The sequence below is a fragment of the Lampetra planeri genome, chromosome 26 (genome assembly GCF_965212315.1).
Source record: "Lampetra planeri chromosome 26, kcLamPlan1.2.h2, whole genome shotgun sequence".
Lineage (NCBI taxonomy): Eukaryota > Metazoa > Chordata > Hyperoartia > Petromyzontiformes > Petromyzontidae > Lampetra > Lampetra planeri.
The window spans coordinates 12,346,897-12,371,064 of NC_136132.1; the positions used below are offsets into that span (position 1 = coordinate 12,346,897).

At 58.0% G+C, this 24,168-nt stretch overlaps 1 protein-coding gene across 1 annotated transcript in view; it reads left to right on the forward strand.

The window, feature by feature from the left end:
- The window catches only part of LOC144727764 (1-phosphatidylinositol 4,5-bisphosphate phosphodiesterase gamma-1-like), a 44,372-nt gene that overhangs the window by 7,268 nt on the left and 12,936 nt on the right, over window positions 1-24,168 (forward strand). Inside the window, exons 3-22 of the mRNA XM_078606833.1 lie at window positions 1,046-1,139; window positions 1,588-1,635; window positions 3,023-3,107; window positions 4,221-4,304; window positions 4,989-5,044; window positions 7,274-7,325; window positions 7,589-7,690; window positions 9,981-10,099; window positions 10,252-10,337; window positions 10,554-10,674; window positions 12,074-12,242; window positions 13,983-14,090; window positions 14,203-14,310; window positions 16,112-16,293; window positions 18,877-19,083; window positions 20,008-20,127; window positions 20,956-21,139; window positions 22,261-22,332; window positions 22,531-22,637; window positions 23,616-23,703. Of these exons, the coding sequence (XP_078462959.1) occupies window positions 1,046-1,139; window positions 1,588-1,635; window positions 3,023-3,107; window positions 4,221-4,304; window positions 4,989-5,044; window positions 7,274-7,325; window positions 7,589-7,690; window positions 9,981-10,099; window positions 10,252-10,337; window positions 10,554-10,674; window positions 12,074-12,242; window positions 13,983-14,090; window positions 14,203-14,310; window positions 16,112-16,293; window positions 18,877-19,083; window positions 20,008-20,127; window positions 20,956-21,139; window positions 22,261-22,332; window positions 22,531-22,637; window positions 23,616-23,703 (2,192 nt within the window). The remainder of the gene's footprint in view (window positions 1-1,045; window positions 1,140-1,587; window positions 1,636-3,022; window positions 3,108-4,220; window positions 4,305-4,988; window positions 5,045-7,273; window positions 7,326-7,588; window positions 7,691-9,980; window positions 10,100-10,251; window positions 10,338-10,553; window positions 10,675-12,073; window positions 12,243-13,982; window positions 14,091-14,202; window positions 14,311-16,111; window positions 16,294-18,876; window positions 19,084-20,007; window positions 20,128-20,955; window positions 21,140-22,260; window positions 22,333-22,530; window positions 22,638-23,615; window positions 23,704-24,168) is intronic.

Genomic DNA, 24,168 nt, shown 5'->3' on the forward strand with positions numbered 1-24,168 from the left:
GCGTGCAGCAGTCAGAACTCAGTGCAGCAGTCACAACTCAGCGTGCAGCAGTCAGAGCACAGCGTGCAGCAGTCACAACTCAGTGTGCAGCAGTCACAACTCAGCGTGCAGCGGTCAGAACTCGGCGTGCAGCAGTCAGAGCACAGTGTGCAGCAGTCAGAACTCAGTGTGCAGCAGTCAGAGCTCAGCGTGTACCAGTCAGAACTCAGAGTGCAGCAGTCAGAACTCAGAGTGCAGCAGTCACAACTCAGCGTGCAGCAGTCAGAGCACAGCGTGCAGCAGTCACAACTCAGTGTGCAGCAGTCATAACTCAGCGTGCAGCAGTCAGAACTCGGCGTGCAGCAGTCAGAGCACAGCGTGCAGCAGTCAGAACTCAGTGTGCAGCAGTCAGAACTCAGCGTGCAGCAGTCAGAACTCAGCGTGCAGCAGTCACAACTCAGCGTGCAGCAGTCAGAACTCAGAGTGCAGCAGTCACAACTCAGCGTGCAGCAGTCAGAACTCAGTGTGCAGCAGTCACAACTCAGTGTGTAGCAGTCAGAACTCAGAGTGCAGCAGTCAGAACTCAGCGTACAGCAGTCAGAATTCAGCGTGCAGCAGTCACAACTCAGCGTGCAGCAGTCAGAACTCAGCGTGCAGCAGTCAGAGCACAGCATGCAGCAGTCACAACTCAGCGTGCAGCAGTCAGAACTCGGCGTGCAGCAGTCAGAGCACAGCATGCAGCAGTCATAACTCGTAGTGCAGCAGTCAGAACTCAGTGTGCAGCAGTCAGAACTCGGTGTGCAGCAGTCAGAGCTCAGCGTGCAGCAGTCAGAACTCAGAGTGCAGCAGTCATAACTCGGCGTGCAGCAGTCAGAACTCAGAGTGCAGCAGTCAGAACTCAGCGTGCAGCAGTCAGAACTCAGTGTGCAGCAGTCAGACTACGGCACCCAGAACACTCAGCACCCAGCGCAGGGTAAACCCAAGGAGAGCGGAAGGATTTGTGTGCTTGAGAACATCCACTGGAGGTTGCGTCACTGCTGTGCCCCCCCTCCCCGCATCCCCACAGCCGTGGATAGGAAAGAGGTGAACAAGTGGATGAACGGCCTCAAGTTCCTCATGGAAGACTGTGCCAAGGCCCCAACATCCATCCAGACTGAGTGGTGATTACCCCCCTCTATAACCTCCCATATTTCACCCCCCACCCAGATGGACCCAACTTTGCCATGTGGTTGTGATCGTTGGGCCGACGTTCCGTGTCCAGCGGGCAGCAATAACGACCTGAGAGTTGGCGCACCTGCTGGGCCGCGAGGCTCCTCCTGGCTCCTTGGTTGACCCTCCTGTGCACCAGGGTTTCTGCGCCAGATAACCTCATGGTCGGAGGAGAGAGGAGGGAGATGAGGGGGGGGGGGGGATCGGGTGCCGCAGCCTCGTGGCCTTGTGCCTGTACGAGAGCGGCCACCGCGCGTCAAGGCGCCGAGAGAGGAATGGGGCTTCAAATGCCGCTCCGTTCCCTCGAAAGCTTCACTCACTGTGCCCCCCCCCCACCCCCCTTCTCCAACCTGCCCGCCCCCGCCCGCCCACTCCCCTCACTCCCCCCTCCACCCCCAGGTGGCTGCAGAAACAGTTCATCCCCCTGCAGAAGCCAAGCACAAAGTGGTAACGCGGCGGCCTCCGCACAGCCGCGGTTCACGAATTGCGCACCCCCCCCCCCCCCATGGCAACACAGCCCCCAGTGTCGTCGCTCGCCGTTGACCAGCCGAGTCCGAGCTCAACCTCGAGGGAGGGGAGGGGAGGTGGCGAGGGGGGGCTCAGGTGTGAGCGGGGCACGGCGCCGCTGAGATCCAGGCATTGGATCCAGGTTCCGGCCACCCGCGATTAAACCGGATTCTCAAGTCGAGCGAGGCAATGGGGGTCGAGCCGGTCACCGACGATTTCACGACGACAACAACAAAACAATCAATCGGTTTGCGTGTCGTACGATGGGCATCACTCTCTGTAGCAAGATGGTAGGAAACCACTAGCCCGTACTGCGTGAAGCACATGTCAGAAACAGAATCAGAATATTTATTGACACTGGAGGAATCTGATGAGCGATAAACATGTGTTTTCACCGATGACCAGTAGGTAGAGGCAGGTCAGTGGAAGGGATCTCAGAGGTAGCTCCGTGATGTGAACTTCCGTGGGCTGTTCTCCAACACGACGGGCGGCACCCTCTCTGATTCTCCCCGTCACATTTGTCGGAGATTTACAACGGCAACAAAAGTCAGGAATGGGAATGTCGGTGTCTAAGGCATGCGCTGTCCGTCCCTCTGTGAGGGCCTTGTCCCACCCCCACCCCGCCCTTGCCTCCTGGAGCCAGGCAGCCTCCCTGGCCGGGCTGCTCACCGCTGACAGAGCGGCGCAACTTCCCCGTTTTTGGGCTTTCGACTCCGCGGCTCTTCCACAAATAGACGCGAGACCGCCACCATCGCTAAACGCAGTGCGCAGCGACGGTGGAGGAAGGGGGGGAGATGTATTCTGGGTCGTTCATCGATCGGCGGAGGCACGTGTTTACGTGTCACAACGGTGGTAGGAGATATACTGGCCGTGGTGTACCGGGTGAAAAAAAAATGTTTGTGGACATCTGTGAGACTGCTGGACATCTGTGAGAAAAAGAGCTTCAAAGCTCATCGGATTTCTCCAGGACAGATAAAGATTCTGATTACGAGTTTCTGCTGGGGGAGTTATCATCTGGTTGGCTCGTGGGTTCGGGTCAGAGCCGGGCTGAGTACTCGTGGCTGGTTGCTTACGTGGTTCGGAGTCGGGCTCGTACACGTGGCCAGTTAAAGGGCCAGTGGGCAGGCTAGCCCTGGAAGCTGATTGGCTCGTCGCTGGCTTGTCGGCTAGGGGAAGGGCGAGCATCTGGCTCGCTCGGGGAGTCCACCCCCACCCTGGCTACCTCCCCTGCGCGCTGCCCAGTTTGGCTCCTGCCCGCTGTGTCCCATTTTCATTTGCGGCGTTGCTGAGTGCCCCCCCCCTCTGCCCTCCCCCGCCCCGGCTGCAGCATCACAGAGAAGGAGCTCAAGATGATGCTGTCCCAGTTGAACTACAAAGCGACGAACCCCAAGATGCTCAAAGATCGGATCAGGGTGAGAGAGGGTGCGGAGGGCGGCTGACCCCTGATGGAAGAGTCTCGATCCCTGCTCTCGACCCCCCCCCCCTTTAAGGTGGGGCTACCCCAGACGCATCTACCCGGACCTCCACACACGGCGCGCGGAGCGGTGGATCGATCTGCCTGCCCACTGGAAGGGACGCGCGCGGACGACCGTTTACGATTCGTGCCGGTTACGTGCAGATTGTACTCAAATGAACACGGTGTCGCTTGGCTCAGAGAGCAGAGCGAGAGAAAACAACTCGTGCCAGCGAGAGACGGCGGGATGTTCGTCACCCCCCCCCCCCCACCGGTTCCACTCCGAGTCTCGCGGAGATTTACGCGGAGGCTCTGCACGAGCGTTGTGCCTTCCCCACCACGTTCAGTTACCACCTGCTTCTGTGTTGTTGTTGTTGTTTCATTACTGTATTCCCGGGACCGTGAGCTTGCCCGAGTATGCGGCTGCCGTCCTGGGGAATCTGCTCGGGTTCCCGGGACGTCAGTTCCCCGGGCCTTTGTCAGTTGCGGGGTAACCCAGATGAGAGTAACGCTCGTGATGATTCACAACGTAGTTCTCCGCTCTTTTGCTTTGTCAGATATTCTTCCTCCGATGTTGTTGTCCCGGGTTTTCTTTTTTTTTTGCTCAAAGGTGGCAACCCTACCACCACAGTGAAATAATTGGGTGAATGGGTTATGTGAGTGTGAGTGGGTGAGTGAGTGGGTGAGTGAGTGAGTGAGTGGGTGAGTGAGTGGGAGGGTGAGTGGTTGAGTGAGTGGGTGAGTGAGTGAGTGTGTGGGTGAGTGTGTGGATGAGTGAGTGAGTTAGAGTGTGGGTGGGTGAGTGAGTGAGTGAATGGGTGAGTGAGTGAGTGGGTGAGTGAGTGAGTGGTTGAGTGAGTGGGTGAGTGAGTGGATGAGTGAGTGAGTTAGAGTGTGGGTGGGTGAGTGAGTGAGTGAATGGGTGAGTGAGTGAGTGGGTGAGTGAGTGGGTGAGTGCTTGTTGTGACCCTGTCGTGTGGTGGTTGAACGCGGCGTCGAAGCGAGGGAACGGGCGGTCTGTGTACTGCCTGACAGACGCTCGCTGCTGTCCCCCTGTGTGTGCCGCGTCCAGGCCGTGGAGACCAAGGACGGGACGATTTCGTTCGAGAAGTTCTCCCAGTTCTACGTCAACCTCCTGTTCGACGAGCAGAAGTCGGTGCGTCGGCATCGCGGCCTCGCAGCCCACGGGCGTCGAGACGGCCAACGCCAAATCCCACAGTGACCTCGCACGGGCATTGAGCCCTTGGCTATAGCCGCAATTATATCGATCCCAGAGGCCACGATGGCAAGGATTTGAATTCCTGACCCTTCCGATTGCGAGTCGCCCTCTCTGAGCAGACGGGCCGGTCTGCGTCTGTGTGCACACCGACACTTGTACATGTTGATGCATGTGTCTGTACGATATCTGTTGAAGTAGCTGTGTGTGCATTACAGTGCAGTGGGGAGCGGCAGTGTAGTGGTTAGCACACTGTGCTACGACCAATACTAGTGGCGAATATCTGAACCGGTGCTGGGCCTCCCCTAGGTCGACTCCATCTTAAACGAGTACCTGGTGCGGTGTGTTAAACTTCAGCATTGGTGATACCAATACGTCCGAGTCTGCCGAGCCGGCCTTGACAGGTTGACACGCTAAAAGCACTTGCCCCAACAGTCTGTTAAAGGCCACACGGGGGATCTTTGTATTTCGGGGTTTTACATGATCTCTTTGTACGAGATATCTCACGTGACATCTTCGTGCTAACGACGGTGATGTCACCGGGTGCCACGCGATGCCACGGCGTGCGTGGCGCCCGCCCTCTGACCCCTGCGGTGCCCGTGCCTCTTCTTCGTTCCACTCCAGATCTTGCCGCAGATCACGGACCGCAGCGACCAGCCCACGGTGTCGTTCGTGCTCCGGTAACGACCCCGCGGTCCCCACCCCCCCTCACCCCACCACGGCCGAATGAACCGCAGAGCGCTCTCCTGCTGGCACGAACCGTCGAAGCCGTTGGCGCCCTTCGCCTGTTTACAAGCCCCCAAGCCAAGTGGCCTAAAATTCCGCATTCCTATGGCTGGGACGAGTCATCACGTAGGACAACCACCGTTGACTTCCCGTCAGAGTGGTGTTCGTTTTATCGACCTCCGGAAGGATGAGTCGCCCCCCCCCGCCCACTTCCAACCAGAATTTGAACTCGCGACCTTCTGATTGCGAGTTGCTCATCTGCCGCTGAGCCACCAGGCCAGACGAGCGAGTGCTGGAGGAGAGCGAGTGCTGGAGGAGAGCGAGTGCTGGAGGAGAGCGAGTGCTGGAGGAGAGCGAGTGCTGGAGGAGAGCGAGTGCTGGAGGAGAGCGAGTGCTGGAGGAGAGCGAGTGCTGGAGGAGAGCGAGTGCTGGAGGAGAGCGAGTGCTGGAGGAGAGCGAGTGCTGGAGGAGAGCGAGTGCTGGAGGAGAGCGAGTGCTGGAGGAGAGCGAGTGCTGGAGGAGAGCGAGTGCTGGAGGAGAGCGAGTGCTGGAGGAGAGCGAGTGCTGGAGGAGAGCGAGTGCTGGAGGAGAGCGAGTGCTGGAGGAGAGCGAGTGCTGGAGGAGAGCGAGTGCTGGAGGAGAGCGAGTGCTGGAGGAGAGCGAGTGCTGGAGGAGAGCGAGTGCTGGAGGAGAGCGAGTGCTGGAGGAGAGCGAGTGCTGGAGGAGAGCGAGTGCTGGAGGAGAGCGAGTGCTGGAGGAGAGCGAGTGCTGGAGGAGAGCGAGTGCTGGAGGAGAGCGAGTGCTGGAGGAGAGCGAGTGCTGGAGGAGAGCGAGTGCTGGAGGAGAGCGAGTGCTGGAGGAGAGCGAGTGCTGGAGGAGAGCGAGCCACAGTGGGCGATGATTTCCCCGCAGCTCGACTCGTCGTGACAAACGGCGACCGCCGCCTCCGGGGTTTTCACGAAATTGGCTCCTGGCTTCGAACATCTTCCACCTCCACTGCCTCAACCTCTTCCCACTGTTCGCTGTCTCCTCTCCACCTCCTCTGCTCCACCCCTCCCTGCACCTCTCCACGCGCTGCCTCCCATCACCTCCTTGCGAGCGTCGCCTCGTGCCTCCAGGTTGGAGCAGGTTTAAAAACCGGAGCCACGAGCCGCCTCGCCCCCCCCTCCTCGTCCCCCCTCCTCGCCCCCCCTCCTCGTCCCCCCTCCTCGCCCCCCCCTCCTCGTCCCCCCCTCCTCGCCCCCCCTCCTCGCCCCACCTCCTCGCCCCCCCTCCTCGCCCTTCCTCCTCGCCCCCCCTCCTCGCCCCCCCTCCTCGCGCCCCCTCCTCGCGCCCCCTCCTCGCCCCCCCTCCTCGCGCCCCCTCCTCGCGCCCCCTCCTCGCGCCCCCTCCTCGCGCCCCCCTCCTCGCGCCCCCTCCTCGCCCCCCCTCCTCGCCCCCCCTCCTCGCCCCCCCTCCTCGCCCCCCCTCCTCGCCCCCCCTCCTCGCCCCCCCTCCTCGCCCCCCCTCCTCGCGCCCCCTCCTCGCGCCCCCTCCTCGCCCCCCCCTCCTCGCGCCCCCTCCTCGCCCCCCCTCCTCGCGCCCCCTCCTCGCCCCCCCTCCTCGCCCCCCCTCCTCGCCCCCCCTCCTCGCGCCCCCTCCTCGCGCCCCCTCCTCGCCCCCCCTCCTCGCGCCCCCTCCTCGCCCCCCCTCCTCGCCCCCCCTCCTCGCCCCCCCTCCTCGCGCCCCCTCCTCGCGCCCCCTCCTCGCGCCCCCTCCTCGCGCCCCCTCCTCGCCCCCCCTCCTCGCGCCCCCTCCTCGCGCCCCCTCCTCGCCCCCCCTCCTCGCCCCCCCTCCTCGCCCCCCCTCCTCGCGCCCCCTCCTCGCCCCCCCTCCTCGCCCCCCCTCCTCGCCCCCCCCTCCTCGCGCCCCCTCCTCGCCCCCCCTCCTCGCCCCCCCTCCTCGCGCCCCCTCCTCGCGCCCCCTCCTCGCCCCCCCTCCTCGCGCCCCCTCCTCGCGCCCCCTCCTCGCCCCCCCTCCTCGCCCCCCCTCCTCGCCCCCCCCTCCTCGTCCTCCTCCGCCGTCGCACGCCGCGGCGCTGCCGCGTGGCCGTGAGCGGCCGGGCGAGGGCGGCGATGGCGGCACGAGGCCGGGGGTCTGATTCCGTCGCCCCCTCCCTCCCTCTCTCTCTCTCGCCCGCACAGGGACACCATCACCATCATGGACTTCCAGCGGTTCCTCTTGTTCGACCAGAAGGTGAGTCGGCCTCCGCCCCGGGCCTCGCTTCTACGCACACGACGACGAACACAGCGGACGCGGCCGACGCGGCCGTAGCGCTTAAGACTGCGAGGCGACGTTTTTGGCGGGCGAGCCCCTTCGCCTGGGACTCGCGCAGAGCGACCTCCGGCGGCCTCGTTCGCCCCTTGTGATGCGATTCCACGGTTCCACGATTCCACTCCCTCGCTCCATTGGCCCTGACGCCGCTGCCGCCGCTGCCGCCGTTGCCGCGACCGCTGCAGGAGGCGTGGGCGGCCGACCTGCAGCGGGTGCGGAACTTCATGAACAAGGTGCTGCCGGACCCCAAGCGCAGCCAGGACGGGGCCTACTTCAAACCCCACGAGGTGCCCCCTCCCCTCGCCCCCTACCCCGTCCCCTCCTCTCCCTCCAGGTCATTGAGTGAAACCTCCTGACTGTGTCACTTCCTCCGTGGGGCACCCTCCCACTGAATCGCTGAGCTATGTGGCCGCCTCTTTACGGTGTCATCGAGTCACTGAGGGACCTCCTCACCGTGTCACCTTCTCCCTGTGTCATCGGCTCACTGGGCCATCCGCTTATTCATTGACCCATCATTTTTGTGACCTCATTGCACCATCTCCCCCTTGATTGATAGATAGATCGTTTATTGTCATTGTCACCAGTACAACGAAATTGAAAATGCTCACCAGTCAGGGCATCATTCATAAATTTAAATTAAATAAAACAAGAAAATAAAAATAAAATTAAATGAAAGATAATCAATTTATACTATATATAAAAACAGCCCAAGTATACCCACATACCCACATAAGGTTACATTTTGTCATTGCACATCTCTATTTCACAGTCAATTGAAAAATACTATTACTTAATAATTAATTAGCATTATTGAGTGTGGTGATCGCTGTAGGATAAAAGCTCTGTTTGAATCTGTTTGTCCTTGTTTTGACTGATCTGAATCGTCTGCCTGATGGCAACAGCTCAAACAGTGAGTGTCCAGGGTGAGAAGAGTCCTTTATAATGTTCTGTGCTTTTTTGATGCAACGTGAACTGTGTAGTTCTTCCAGTGTGGGGAGATGGCAGCCGGCGATCTTTTGGGCTGTGTTGATGACCCTCTGGAGCGCTTTCCTCTGAGCCACTGTGCAGCTGGTGTACCATACACAGATGCAGTATGTGAGAATGCTCTCGATGGAGGCTCGGTAGAAGGACACCAGCAGTTTCTGTGTGATGTTATTATTCCTGAGGATTCTCAGGAAGTAAAGTCTCTGCTGGGCCTTTTTCAGAAGCTCAGTGCTGTTGGCGCTCCAGGTCAGGCCCTCCCCAATGTGGACTCCCAGGAAGCAGAAGTCTGCCACCCTCTCCACACAGTCCCCGCTGATGATTAGTGGTGGAGTGTCCGTTTTCTTTCTCCTGTAGTCTATTATGAGCTCCTTGGTCTTTGCGGTGTTAAGGAGCAGGTTGTTGCCCCTGCAGTATGCTGTCAGCCGCTCCACCTCGTCCCTGTAGGCAGACTCATCCCCCCCAGAGATGAGCCCCACCACTGTGGTGTCATCAGCAAACTTCACAATGGTGTTGCTATGGTGGATGGCGGCACAGTCATGTGTGTAGAGGGAGTAGAGCAGGGGGCTCAGTACACAGCCCTGGGGGGAGCCGGTACTGAGGCTCAGGGCTGTGGATGTATGACGGCCCAATCTGACCCTCTGTCTGCGGCCCGAGAGGAAACTATGTATCCACATGCAGGTGGAATGTGGAATCCCCAGGTCGCCCAGTTTTTCCACCAGTTTGTGTGGGAGGATGGTGTTGAACGCAGAACTGTAATCCACGAAGAGCATCCGCACATAGCTCCCCTGCTGCTCCAGGTGTGACAGTGCAGCATGTAGTGCTGCTGTGGCCACGGCGTCCTCCGTGGATCGGTTCGCTCTGTAGGCAAACTGGTGGGGGTCAAGGTTTCGGGGCAAGCTTCCTATGATGTGACTCCGGACCAGTTTTTCAAAGCACTTCATCACCACTGGCGTGAGTGCTACTGGCCGGTAGTCGTTGTAGCTGGAAATGTGGGTTTTTTTGGGCAGGGGGACTATGGTGGAGGACTTTAGACAGGGTGGTACAGTTGACTGTTCCAGAGACAGGTTGAAAATCCTTGTGAAGACTCCAGCCAGCTCGTCAGCACAGTCCCTCAGCACACGTCCCGGGACGCCATCAGGTCCCGCAGCCTTCCTCGGGTTGACGGCCCGCAGCGTGCGCCTCACCTCATGCCCCTCACTCGGTTACCTCTTTGGTCACCTCATTACTTGATCCTCTTATCGTTGGGTCGCCTCACCTCTTTATGGGTCACCTTTTGACGCGGTCACATCCTCAGTGCACCTCATCCTCCGACGGTGATGCGAGCGAGTGGAGGGGCGATCGAGTGGGGGAGTGGTTAGCTGTTTTCGTGAGCAAGTGCCAATGTCGCTGTGTGGCTGTGTCAGTCATGGCACGAGTGAGCGACGGTGTCGGTGACACGCTGTGTCACTCTGTGGCGGTGTGAGTGGAGTGACACAGTGAATGACACTTGAGTGACACTGTGAGTGGCACTGTGACACTGTGAGTGGTACTGTGAGTGGCACTGCGAGTGACGCTGTGTCACTGCGAGGTGTACGCCGTGTGTCGAGCGCGCAGTTCCTGGACTTCCTCTTCTCATGGGAGAACAGCGTGTGGGACCAGCAGTTGGAGCAGCTCCACCCCGAGGACCTCAACAACCCCCTCTCTCACTACTTCATCTCCTCCTCACACAACACGTCCGTGCGCCACGCTCACCACGCACCGCCACACTCACCCGCCGACTCTCGCCACGCACCGCCACGCTCACCGCCACGCACCGCCACGCTCACCGCCACGCTCTCTCCTCTTGCCCGGGTTTGGCCCTCTGCCCGCCGCGGGCTCTGTGCAGGTACCTGACGGGGGACCAGATCTCCAGCGAGTCGTCCACGGAGGCGTACGCACGCTGCCTGCGCATGGGATGCCGCTGCATCGAGCGTGAGTGCCTCGCCCGGCGGGGAGCGACGCCGCTCTGCGTCCGTACGCTCGCTCGGTGGGGAGCGGCGGCGCAGCAGTCGGCGAGCGGCGCCGCCGACCCGGCGGAGACCCGTGTTTCCACGCCGGCTTTCGTAGGCGACCCGCAAACGGCACTTGCCCTCACAAAGTATGCGGGCTACGCGGCGGGGGGGGGAACTTTTTTCTTTGTCTTCGCAGTGGACTGCTGGGATGGGCCGGACAACATGCCCATCATCTACCACGGGCACACGCTCACCACCAAGATCCGCTTCTCGGATGTCGTGTTCACCATCAAGCAGCACGCCTTCACCACCTCCGAGTGCGTCTCCGTGCCGGGCCCCCTCGCGCACTCTCACGACCTCTCGTGACCTCTGAAACCCACGTGACCTCTCGCTCTGATGACCTCTTACCCCCACAGGACTTCTCACTCTCTCGTGACCTCTCCCTCGATTGGGCTCTCAGCCCCGCAGTACTCTAAGGACCTCTGGTAGCTTCTGACCCCCACGTGACCTCTAATGACCTCTCACCCCCCCACGCGACCTGATGGTGATGTTGACGCTGGTACTGCTGATGATGCTGTCCGTCCTGATTCTGGTAGCGATGAGGATCTACGTAGCTATTTTTTCAGAAGCGACCTGGCCACACAAGATAGATCAACGAAGTGGCTTATCGTGTCTTGGTGTGGTCAGGGGCTGTTTTTGTTGTTATTTTGCTGTTCCCCAAGATTGCATTTGGTGTTGACAAATCTGAAGGTATTGATGTACTTCTATATATAATATTTTTTTGCATCTATATTGAGTGACTTGCTGGCTTTCCTTTACTTTTTGACCCGTGAAAAAGAGATTCACAGATCTTAATTTTTAGTTCTGATCACCACTGACGTAGGCGCCCCGCGCACTCCCCCACTCGCCCCCCCCCCCGCTCTCTCCCCCCGCTCTCCCCCCGCTCTCCCTCGGCTCTCTCCCCGCTCTCCCCCCGCTCTCCCCCGGCTCTCCCCCGGCTCTCCCCCCGCTCTCCCCCCGCTCTCCCCCCGCTCTCCCCCCGCTCTCCCCCCGCTCTCCCCCCGCTCTCCCCCCGCTCTCCCCCCGCTCTCCCCCCGCTCTCCCCCCGCTCTCCCCCCGCTCTCCCCCCGCTCTCCCCCCGCTCTCCCCCCGCTCTCCCCCCGCTCTCCCCCCGCTCTCCCCCCGCTCTCCCCCCGCTCTCCCCCCGCTCTCCCCCCGCTCTCCCCCCGCTCTCCCCCCGCTCTCCCCCCGCTCTCCCCCCGCTCTCCCCCCGCTCTCCCCCCGCTCTCCCCCCGCTCTCCCCCCGCTCTCCCCCCGCTCTCCCCCCGCTCTCCCCCCGCTCTCCCCCCGCTCTCCCCCCGCTCTCCCCCCGCTCTCCCCCCGCTCTCCCCCCGCTCTCCCCCCGCTCTCCCCCCGCTCTCCCCCCGCTCTCCCCCCGCTCTCCCCCCGCTCTCCCCCCGCTCTCCCCCCGCTCTCCCCCCGCTCTCCCCCCGCTCTCCCCCCGCTCTCCCCCCGCTCTCCCCCCGCTCTCCCCCCGCTCTCCCCCCGCTCTCCCCCCGCTCTCCCCCCGCTCTCCCCCCGCTCTCCCCCCGCTCTCCCCCCGCTCTCCCCCCGCTCTCCCCCCGCTCTCCCCCCGCTCTCCCCCCGCTCTCCCCCCGCTCTCCCCCCGCTCTCCCCCCGCTCTCCCCCCGCTCTCCCCCCGCTCTCCCCCCGCAGATTCCCGCTCATCCTGTCCATCGAGCAGCACTGCAGCTTGGCCCAGCAGCAGGTGATGGCCGATATCTTCCGCAAGGTGTTTGGGGACATGCTGCTGACACGGCCGCTGGAGACGCACGGCGACGAGCTGCCCTCGCCCAGCCAGCTCAAGGGCAAGATCATCATCAAGGTACCGCTGCCACCACCACCACCACCAACAACAACGACAACAACGGCAGCTGCTGCTGCTGTGATAACGTCGCAGATATCGCAGCGCGTGTTACCGCAGCGCGTGTTACCGCAGCGCGTGTTACTGCCGCGTATGTTACCGCAGCGCGTGTTACCGCAGCGCGTGTTACTGCCGCGTATGTTACCGCAGCGCGTGTTACCGCAGCGCGTGTTACTGCCGCGTATGTTACCGCAGCGCGTGTTACCGCAGCGCGTGTTACCGCCGCGTATGTTACCGCAGCGCGTGTTACCGCAGCGCGTGTTACTGCCGCGTATGTTACCGCAGCGCGTGTTACCGCAGCGTGTTACTGCAGCGCGTGTTACCGCAGCGCGTGTTACTGCCGCGTGTGTTACCGCAGCGCGTGTTACCGCAGCGCGTGTTACCGCAGCGCGTGTTACCGCAGCGCGTGTTACCGCAGCGCGTGTTACCGCAGCGCGTGTTACCGCAGCGCGTGTTACCGCAGCGCGTGTTACCGCAGCGCGTGTTACCGCAGCGCGTGTTACCGCAGCGCGTGTTACCGCAGCGCGTGTTACCGCAGCGCGTGTTACCGCAGCGCGTGTTACCGCAGCGCGTGTTACCGCAGCGCGTGTTACCGCAGCGCGTGTTACCGCAGCGCGTGTTACCGCAGCGCGTGTTACCGCAGCGCGTGTTACCGCAGCGCGTGTTACCGCAGCGCGTGTTACCGCAGCGCGTGTTACCGCAGCGCGTGTGTTACCACAGGGCGTGTTACCGCAGCGCGTGTTACCACAGGGCGTGTTACTGTTACTGGAGCACGTGTTAACGAGCTCTGCTCGTGGGTCGGTCAAAGGCACGCTTGCCACTCACCTGCAACCAGATACCGCTCACCTGATTCCGCTCGCCAGATAGTGGAGTGTATAGTAGTGTAGTGTATAGTAGTGTAGTGTGTAGTGTAGTGTACATAGTAGTGTAATGCACAGCGTAGTGTATAGTAGTGTCGTGTATATAGGAGTGTAGTGTACATAGTAGTGTAGTGTATTGTAGTGTAGTGTATAGCGTAGTGTATAGTAGTGTCGTGTATAGGAGTGTAGTGTGCATAGTAGTGTGTAGTAGTGTAGTGTATAGCGTAGTGTATAGTAGTGTAGTGTATAGTAGTGTAGTGTATAGTAGTGTAGTGCCTCCATAGAGCCCAATGTGTTCGCTTACCAACCATTCCCTTGTTCACGTACGGGCTATTGTAGGTACAGTAAATATTAGGTAATGCATTGATTAACCGTGTTTATTTTAATATTATGTGTTTATACCGTTGTTAGTATCTTTATTTATTAATACCCATTGTTTACATGTGATAGAGTACGTTTTTTTGGTGGAAACGGATAACTTTCGATGCTATCGGAATGAATCAAGCCTTTAGCGGGTATTTCCTATATTTGCTTAACGACCGGTTTCGCGGAACCAATAATGGCCGACGTTGAGAGGAGTGGGTCCCACTGCGCCGAGTCAGACCGCGTTAGGCCGACATGGCCCCAGACTGGAGGACATTTTCACTATTTCCGACAACTGCCCCACGACGACGCTCGGCTGCGACGTTCCAGCGAAGCGCCCGCACCCAATTTGTCGAGCGGGTCGCTCCGCCGAGCGGAGGAGGAGAGGGGGGTTTGTACGACGCACACTTAACTCGGCGCGGCGATGCAACCTGAAAGCGATTGCGGATCGCACCGCGGTGATGTCCGCGTCTCCCAGCACAAAACCATCGACCACCAGCTGTCGGAGGACCATTCCAGCTCGGAGTACGACATCAGCGACTCGCTAAAGAACGGCATCATGTACCTGGAGGACCCCCTGTACAAGGTGAGCGGGGACGCAGGGATGCTTCGTGGAACGGTCACTCGGTTGGACGGTGTCACGGACGTGGTTAGCCAGGCACGAATGTGCAGTCAACGATCGCGGTGTTGCTGTTCAGGAATGGAATCCGCACTTCTTCGTGCTGACGAGCAACTGCCTCTACTACTCGGAGGAGACGTCGCTCAACGCGAGCAAAGACGAGGAGCAGGAGGAGCTGGCCAAGGATGTATGCGGCTCACCGCATGGCACACCGCACCGCTGGACACCAGGGCGCACAATGCCACGTTACGCCGTGCCACACCACACTCTGACATGACGAGTCATTCCACATGGTGCCACCCTCCGCCACACCGCGCCCCGCCACACCCCACGCTCCTCCACGTGATTTGACGTCACACTACAACGCGTCATCTCCCGGCCACACCATACCGCACCGCGCCACATCGCACCGCGCCATATTACACCACTTCAAACGACATCATGTAACGCTTCATAACAGCACAGCACTACTCACGGGATTGTTCGAGTCAATGGTTGTGTATCTGTATGATCGTGTGCCTGTGCAGTCATGTGATTGTGTGTCTGTATGATCGTGTATCTGTGTATCTGTTTGGCTGTGTGTCTGTGGGGTTGTGTGTCTGTAAGTTCGTGTGGTTGTGTGTCTGTACAGGTGTATGGTTGTGTGTGTGTACAGGTGTATGGTTGTGTGTGTGGTTGTGTGGTTAAGTGTGGTGGAAAATTGGCGTTATCTGTGTGGTTGTGCGTCTGTGTGGTTGTGCGTCTGTGTGGTTGTGTGTCTGTGTGTCTGTGTGGTTGTGTGTCTGTGTGGTTGTGTGTCTGTGTGGTCGTATGTCTGTGTGGTCGTGTGTCTGTGCACATAGCCTGGCACAAGCGTCGTGGTGACGTCACCGCCACTTAGTGGTGAATGGCGGTTGTTGTTGTTGTGTCTGTGTGGTTGTGTGTCTGTGTGGTTGTGCGTCTGTGTGGTTGTGCGTCTGTGTGGTTGTGCGTCTGTGTGGGTGTGCGTCTGTGTGGTTGTGCGTCTGTGTGGGTGTGCATCTGTGTGGGTGTGCGTCTGTGTGGGTGTGCGTCTGTGTGGTTGTGCATCTGTGTGGTTGTGCGTCTGTGTGTCTGTGTGGTTGTGTGTCTGTGTGGTTGTGTGTCTGTGTGTCTGTGTGGTTGTGTGTCTGTGTGGCTGTGTGGTTGTGTGTCTGTGTGGTTGTGTGTCTGTGTGTCTGTGTGGTTGTGTGTCTGTGTGTCTGTGTGGTTGTGTGTCTGTGTGTCTGTGTGGTTGTGTGTCTGTGTAGTTGTGTGTCTGTGTGGTTGTGTGTCTGTGTGGTTGTGTCTGTGTGGTTGTGTGTCTGTGTGGTTGTGTGTCTGTGTTGCTGTGTGTATGTGTGTCTGTGTGGTTGTGTGTCTGTGTGGTTGTGTATCTGTGTGTCTGTGTGGTTGTGTGTCTGTGTGGTTGTGTGTCTGTGTGGTTGTGTGGTTGTGCGTCTGTGTGGGTGTGCATCTGTGTGGGTGTGCATCTGTGTGGGTGTGCGTCTGTGTGGTTGTGCGTCTGTGTGGTTGTGCGTCTGTGTGGTTGTGTGTTTGTGTGTCTGTGTGGTTGTGTGTCTGTGTGTCTGTGTGGTTGTGTGTCTGTGTGGTTGTGCGTCTGTGTTGCTGTGTGTCTGTGTGGTTGTGTGTCTGTGTGGTTGTGTGTCTGTGTGGCTGTGTGGCTGTGTGGCTGTGTGGTTGTGTGTCTGTGTGGTTGTGTGTTTGTGTGTTTGTGTGTCTGTGTGTCTGTGTGGTTGTGTGTCTGTGTGGTTGTGTGTCTGTGTGTCTGTGTGGTTGTGTGTCTGTGTGGTTGTGTGTCTGTGTGTCTGTGTGGTTGTGTGTCTGTGTGTCTGTGTGTCTGTGTGGTTGTGTGTCTGTGTGTCTGTGTGTCTGTGTGGTTGTGTGTCTGTGTGGTTGTGTGTCTGTGTGGTTGTGTGTCTGTGTGGTTGCACGATGGCGTTGACCTGTGCGGCCGTGCGCTCGCGCAGGAGGGGAGCGGCCACGAGGAGCTGCACTTCTCCGAGTCGTGGTTCCATGGCCGCATGGCGGGCGGCCGCAAGGAGGCCGAGCGCCTGCTGAAAAAGTTCTGCGCGGAGAGCGCCGAGCAGGACGGGGCGTTCCTGGTGCGCGAGAGCGAGCGCTTCCGCGGGGAGTTCTCCATCTCCTTCTGGTGAGAGCCAACCGACGGTGGGGTCCACCGGCACGCGACGGACCCCCCCCCCCTCCTCTCTGTCTCTCTGTGACAGGGCGAGCGTTTAGCCCAAAAAACAAAACACACACGAAGGAGGCCGGCCCGGCGAGAGGTCGGGGCACTGAGGCCCGGCACCGCTCAGATCCTGGGTTTGAATCGAGGAGGGCGATGAAGGTCATTACAACAGGGCGTCTCGAGCATAGCGAGTCTATGGTCTAGTGGCCAATCATCCAGTGACTTACACAGAGAGCCGTAGATCCCATCTGTGAAGGACAAGATTCCTGACATGCAATATCCCGGCGTCTACAAACTAAGCTCTATCTGCGGCAGCAGTTACATTGGGGAAACTAAGCGACATGTCTCGGACCGTGTTCGTGAGCATGAGGCAGATCTGAAACACGACAGGACCAATACTTCTGCCGTGACTGATCATGACTTTAATGCGGCTGGCTCACATGACATTTATTTCTCTAAGACGATGGTACTTTGCAAGCCGACTGGCTATCAACAAAGATTCCTTCACGAAGCCATCCATATATACAGACACAGACACAATTTCAACCGAGACGACGGTTTTAAACTCAGCAATCATTGGAAAGATGTCATCAACCATTTTGGGTCATGACTCGATTTGTGTTTTCTTGTCAACCTCTACCGTCAGTAGTGTGGATGGGTGTTGTGAGGTGCAATGCCCCCCCCCCCCCTATATCTGCCCCACCCCCTCTCTCTCCCCCTGTCTCTGCCCCCTTCCTCCCCCCCATTGTCTGCTCCTACATTAGCGCTGGCTGACTGGCTGCCCCGCCCATGCTGTTTGCGCTGCACAAGCTCTCCTCCTCCCAACTCCCCTATTGTTCTGCTCCTGCATTGGCGTGTTGCTAGCGCCGCTCTGGTCCCCCGCCCGCTCACTCTGGAGCCCTTATAAGCAGCAACATTTGGAGGCTTGCCCCCTCTTTTCTCTCCGCCTGATGAAGACCGCTTGTGTTGCGATCGAAACGTCGTGGGTTTTTTGCTTTTATTATTTCCAATTCATTTTTATTAAAAAAAAAATACTTTTTCATTTATTTTACTATATATATTTTTTATTTTTCTTGTGGGTTTTTTCAGCTTTTATTATTCTCAATTAATTTGTATTTTATTTGTATTATTACAATTTTTTTTATTTCAATTTAATTTTAGTTGTTTTATTTTAATAATTTTTTTTCTATTTACGTGACTTTACCGAAAGAACCAAGAATATGAATTCTCACCCATTATTTTCCACAACATGTGCAGTAGGGATTATTTGCATAATATATGTACGCATGATGAACTTATTTTTGCACCGTACATAGTCATCCGTGCTAATCGGAGGTACATAAGGCACTCACCACTAAAGTATACATTTCCATAATAATCCTATAGTTTCATACTCTATAGTCCTATAATTGCATGAACAGTTCGTGATTGTAGGGTACGATGGGGTCAAAACAAGGCGAGAAGGATGTGGCGTGCCAATCTAATTTCTGCGACAGTGTTCCAGGAAGTCAAGAACTTGTTGAATCTCTCTGTGAGACACCGAGTGGAGTCTGCGTTTTGCGGCGCCGATCGCGAGATCGGAATCTGACTCTGCAGGGAAAAAATTGTAGACAAACTAGAACAAGGAAGAAAAATAATGCGCTTGCGCGGATTCTGCAACGCTCACGAACGACGCGTCCTCGGAAGTATTTAATATGGGCGATAGCATCACCTACTTTACAGACCACAGAAACAGGTCTTGTCTCGAGACGTCACACATCGTTAGCTTGGGGGGAGGGGAGGCACGCGCATCCTTTTAGCACTTCCTTTTTTCTCTCTCTCTCTCTCAGTTTTGGGCCGCTCTTGAATAAGTTTGTCCGGTTTTCTCCATGGAGAGTCCCGGACAGCACCACGACTCGACACGACAGTTGTGTTCATGTTTGATCACCCCGTGGCGAGAGTCACTGGCCATTCCCCCCCCCCCCCCCCGAGCCGCGACAGATGGAGCAGTCACGCCGTCACCCTCCATTGGAAGCGCTAGAGACTCTATGGTCGACTTAATGCGTCGAGATTTTTTGCAGCGACTGCGATGATTCATTGTTAGACGTTGGGTTTGAGCCACGTGGTGATCTGACCGAATTTGTCTCGTTTTAAGACACCTTCACCACCCGACTTCCTGAGTTGTTATTCTGACTTCCCGGATCTTGTCCTGATGATGCTTGGCGGGGTTTGAAGCGAAACTTCGCAAATCTAATCGCTCAATTGGGTTGTGAGAGTTCTTCTTCTGCTCACCGGAAGAACAAAAAAAGTATTTAATTTTCACGAATCCACCGGTGAGCGAGCTGCAACAATCGTAGAGATTGAAGCGGTAGTCGCTTGTGTACACGCGATAATTTAATTTGACTGCGTCGGATGCAGGAGGGTCTCAGCAACACAAGTTTTCGTTCTGACTCATTACGCGACCCAAACCAGATATCGGTTACGAATTGCCGTCCGGGGCGAGCCAAGCGCCGGATCGCGGTTGACCCCGGAGTGTCCTCGCACGACCCCCCCCCCCCCCCCCGGCAGGTACGCGGGCCGCGTGCAGCACTGCCGCATCCACAGCCAGCGCGACGTCAACGGCGAAGTGGTGAGCTACTCGCTGCTCGAGAACCTCCCGTTCGACTCGCTGTACAACCTCGTGGCCTACTACCGCCAGGTGCCGCTGCGCTGGAAGGAGATCGAGATGCAGCTCTCCGAGCCGGTGCCGCAGCCCAATGGTCACGAGAAGAAGGAGTGAGAGGCACACCGGCTTCACGGCGGAGGCGCAGGCCGACGATCGTATCGTCGTCATCGTCATTCTCAGATACCAACAATTCGTGGATGTGCCGTGCGATTTGGCAGCTACACCTTCCCACCGTCCGTTGATCGCTGGGGCAAGTTCGGCTGATCTGGCTGCACAGTTCGGTGTCCGCTGATCGGCGCCTATTCCGTGTTGGTCCCTCCCGATGCTCCGCGCTCGGTGGCAGCGGACTTCAACCCCCGAGGACCGGCAGCGGCTTCTTCGTCGAGGTCGCGGGTTAAGGCGTAGCGACTGCTCCCTGCTAGACCAAACTCCAGATACCAACAATTCGCGTTGTCAGGCAAACACCGACGCACACGGACCAACGGTCACATTTCCACACCTCCGATTACATGCGCTGTGAAAGAAGCTCACGTTCAATGGTACATACATTGTCAAGATAACAGCAACATACACACCAGCATTCACATCAATAGGCACACAGATCACTCGTTGTTGTCCTAGCGATAGATGCGCCCTTGCTGTAGAATAAACAGGAGATGAGCACTAAATATGACTTCGATTCTCAAACTTTCGGCAGCAGTCCCGCATTGTCACACAAACACCGGCGCTCGTTCCTCAACATTTCTCACCGTCCTCACCCTCAAACGCAGACACACGCACCGCCACTCGCACCCTCGCGGACAGCGGCGTAGTGCGGTTGGCACCGGGGGGACCCGGGGGGACCCGGTGCAAGGGTCTTCCCTCCTCCCTGTGGGTCGGAGCCGGGTGATCCCCCTCCGACCTTCGAGGCCCGGTGCAGTTGCACCGCCTGCTCACTCGACGGCCACACACACGCCAGTGCTGTATCCCCCCCCCCCCCACCGCTGTGTGCTTGCGCGCGCGCGGCTCACGCTGTCGTCTCCCGTGCGTCGCAGCTGGTATCACAGCGGGATGAGCCGCGGGGAGGCCGAGTTCATGCTGATGCGAGTCCCGCACGACGGCGCCTTCCTGGTGCGCAAGCGCAGCGAGCCGGGCTCCTTCGCCATCACCTTCCGGTGAGCGCCTCCCGTCCGTCCGTCCGCGTGTGTGTGTACGTGTGTGTACATGTGTGTGTGTGTGTACGTGTGTGTACGTGTGTGTACGTGTACGTGTGTGTACGTGTGTGTACGTGTGTGTACGTGTGTGTGTACGTGTGTGTGTACGCGTGTGTGTGTGTACGTGTGTGTGTACGTGTGTGTGTGTGTGTACGTGTGTGTGTACGTGTGTGTGTGGGCAGTGGTAGCGTAGCCGTTAGTGCTCTGCTCTACGAACCCCGTGACCAGTGGAGATTATCTGGACCGGTCCTGGGCCTCCCCTAGGTCGATTCAGCCTCAAATGAGTACCTGGTGCGGTGTGTAAACATCGCCACTGGGGAAACAAAGGCGGCCGGGCGTAGTGTTGGCGACCCACCCCCTCGCGTGCCGTGCCGGCCTTCATAGGTGCTCGTGAACAGCACCTGCCCCAACAGTCTGCTAAGGCTATACGGGAGATCTTTGTCTTTGTGCGTACGTGTGTGGGGAGCGCTAGTGCAGTGGCTAGCGTGCCGCGCTATTTGCCGGGGACCAGGGTTTGATTCACGCTCACGGCCAACACCAATGATCATTATCTTACCCAGTCCTGGGCCTCCTCTAGATCGACTCCGCCTCAAATGAGTACCTGGTGTGGTGTGTAAAAACCATCGCCACTGGGGAGACAAAGGCAGTCGGCCGCGGTGCTGACCACTGACCCCCTCGTGTGCCACGCCGGCCTTCATAGGTGCTCCGTTCACAACACGTGCCCCAGCATTGTCTCTTTGTCACCGCTGCTGTGATGCGACGTTTGCGCTCGCACGCTCGCGTGTGCAGCTCGGAGGGCAAGATCAAGCACTGCCGCGTGCAGCAGGAGGGGCGGCTCTTCCTGCTGGGCAGCTCGGCCGAGTTCGAGAGCCTCGTCGAGCTCGTGTCGTACTACGAGAAGCAGCCGCTCTACCGCAAGACGCGCCTCCGCTACCCCATCAACGAAGAGACGCTGCAGAAGCTCGGCACCGAGGTGCGGGGGGGGGGGGTGGCGGCGGAGTGGTGGGCACGCACATTGGGGGACACGCGAGGAAATACGGGGAAACGATGTCACCTGTCATGGACACTTGGGGACGCGTGGAGGCGCATGGGGGATATGTGAGGTGGCGTGAGACGCACGCAGGGAGACGTGCGGGTTGCACGTGGACATGGCCGTGGGAAAAGGGAGGCAGGTGGGGCAGTTTTGTACCCAGGTCTCACATTTGAGGAAGCCTCAGAATGAGGCCTCACCTGGGATTTTTCCAAGGGCCTCCAAAAGCATTGCAGGCATTCGTGGAGACGTGGGAGACATGGGGGCCGATGGGTGTGTGGAGTGGGGAGGGGTGGCGCAATGGTTAGCGCACTGTGCTGAAAACCCGGCGGCCTTAGGTGTTATTTTCATGCCAAGTCGAAGATGATAATGATGATGATGCATTGTTAATTTTCTATTGCCAATAATTCAACATTTAAAAAGTAATCGACATTCAAACCAAGAACGAGATTCATTTATAAATAGCTGGCCCACAAGAATAATGTCAATGGCCACTATCCCCCCTCCTGTGCATTTTAATCGCTGCAACGGCAACATCTAAATTACAAACTGCGTATGCAAAACAAAGGTATCCCGTGAAGCCTACACAGACGTTTGGCGCAAGTGCTGTTAGCGAGCACCTATGAAGGCCAGGATGGCGAATGCGAGAGTGGGGTAGCCAGCACCATATCTGACCATCTTTGTGTCAGAGCTGATGTTGACACACAGTAGCAGGTACTCATTTAAGGCCGAGTTGACATAGAGGCCTGGGACCGGTTCTGACATTACCTCCGATTGGCCACATACGGTGCGACAGAAGTTCAACTTACCTTACTGATATTAGTCGTGACCGGGCGTTGAACTCTGGTCACTGAGATCGCAGCGCAGTACGCCGACCACTGCAACCCCCGCTCTGCAGCTGGACTGTGGATTTCCCGTTGAGGCTGTTTGAAGATTTCCCCGCCACTTCGTTTCTCACGGAATGACCTCTGGCTCGCCGGTACGGAGCGGAGGTCGCAGGTGCCACGTGAATTCGTGGATGCAGCCATAGGAACCCAGCCGTTGTGGTTCTCTCCCACCGACAGATGGCCGATCTCAACAGCCTCTACCGCTCCGACAGCCTCTACGTCACCGCGAACAACACCACCAAACCCGCGGTAGGTTCGCCCCCCCCACCGCCCCTGCTCGGTTGTTGTGCCCGAGTGCAGCCGTGTGACCCTGTGTAGCCCTGTGTGACCCTGGAGTAATCCCGTGTTACTCTGAATGGACTCGGAGTAACCCTGCGTGACCCCACATGACCCATTGCGAACCCAGTGACCTGAGCCCACACTTGCTTGATGGCGCCTGTGCTGCAGGGAGTCATGGTGAAGACGCTGTACGACTACCAGACGGAGCGTAGCGACGAGCTCTCCTTCCTGAGAAACGCCATCATCCGCAACGTGGACAAGCAGGATGAGAGCTGGTGAGCGGCGGGCGTATGGACACGGGAACGTGCAGGACGAGGGTTGGTGAGCGGGGGCCCAGGGGTATGGGGGTAGAGGGTTACGGAGACTGGGGGGACACAGGGGACATAGGGGACAAGAGGGTAGCCGTTAAAATGGTCACAGTAACTTGGGGACGTGGGACCACAGGGATGAGGGGACACTGAGACACGGGGACATGGAGACCTGATGATTGCTAAACAAGGCACACGTAATGCGGAGAGTGCTGACAACTTGCTTGGGGCGCCGCAGTGAAGAGATGTTAACTACCTCGCCTGATATGCAGGAGGTCTTTGTTTCGATCCTGACCGTGACACCTGTATAGTTGAGTTTGCATGTTCTCCCCGTGGTCATGTGGATTTATCTCCAGGCCCTCCGGTTTTTCCCTCTACATTCAGAATGAACATGCATTTCGAGGATTTGGCTGCTATACATTTCGTTGAGCTATCATTTGTGGACAGGTCGCTTCTGAAAAAGAGCTATATAGCTGAGTGGACCTTACCTGGTGAAATAAAAAGTTTATCCATTTTAGGTTTTTCTAGGTTACATATCGCGTAAATCTAAATGTGTCGTTAAACCCACTACCTTGTGGGTTCACGTTGTGGGTTTACTCTCCAACACACCGGTGTGCTGATCTAGTAACTAATTGGCATGTTTTGTTTACGTGACAAACCTTACTTATTGGCTGTGTCGGGTGGTGGCGGGTTTAACGACACATTTATATATTTACGCGATCTAACCCCCCCCAAAAAAACCTCGTGGATAATATTGGTCGCAAAAGCCTACGTGGTAAAAATAGTTGATAGTTTTTCATTCTTTTTAGTAACTCGGGAAAGACACGGTCACACTTGCGCGCGCGTGAGCACAAGGGCTCTGCGTCCGTCCTGTGCATGTTCCGCTGGGCTGCGTCTCTCGAGCGTTGCGGCGGCGCGTCACAGCGAGGGGGTCTCTCCGTGCAGGTGGAAGGGTGACTACGGCGGCAAGAAGCAGTTGTGGTTCCCCTCGAACTACGTGGAGGAAGTGGCGAATCCGCTCGCCCAGCAAGAGGTGAGGGCTTCCTCGCTGCACCTCCCGTCCGGCGGCACAATCCTCTCCGAGCATCCCTCCTCCAGTCTAGCGCTGGTAGCTGTGCGTAACTCAGTGGGCCTGTGTTGGTAGGCCGCAGTAGGATCGTGACGATGAGGAGTCACAGCGAGAGGGGCATTTACGGGATGTGTGGAAATATTGTCCGGGTCTGTGACCCGGACAGACCCGGCTGATGAGATTAGGGCCTGGTTAGATGTTATGTAACTAAAAATCATTACGCACACACACACTGGAGGCATACGACCGTTTTATACAACGAATGCAACACTCGAGACAAAACACATCCATGGACAGCACAGGCGTCAGACAGTGTCGAATGGCGGAGTCCACCGGGAGCCCACTGGGCTCAGATCTCACTTCTTCTCCTTCGCCTCACTCTTCTTGGCATCGGCCTTCTCCTCTGTCTCCTCTTCCTTCTCCTTTTCC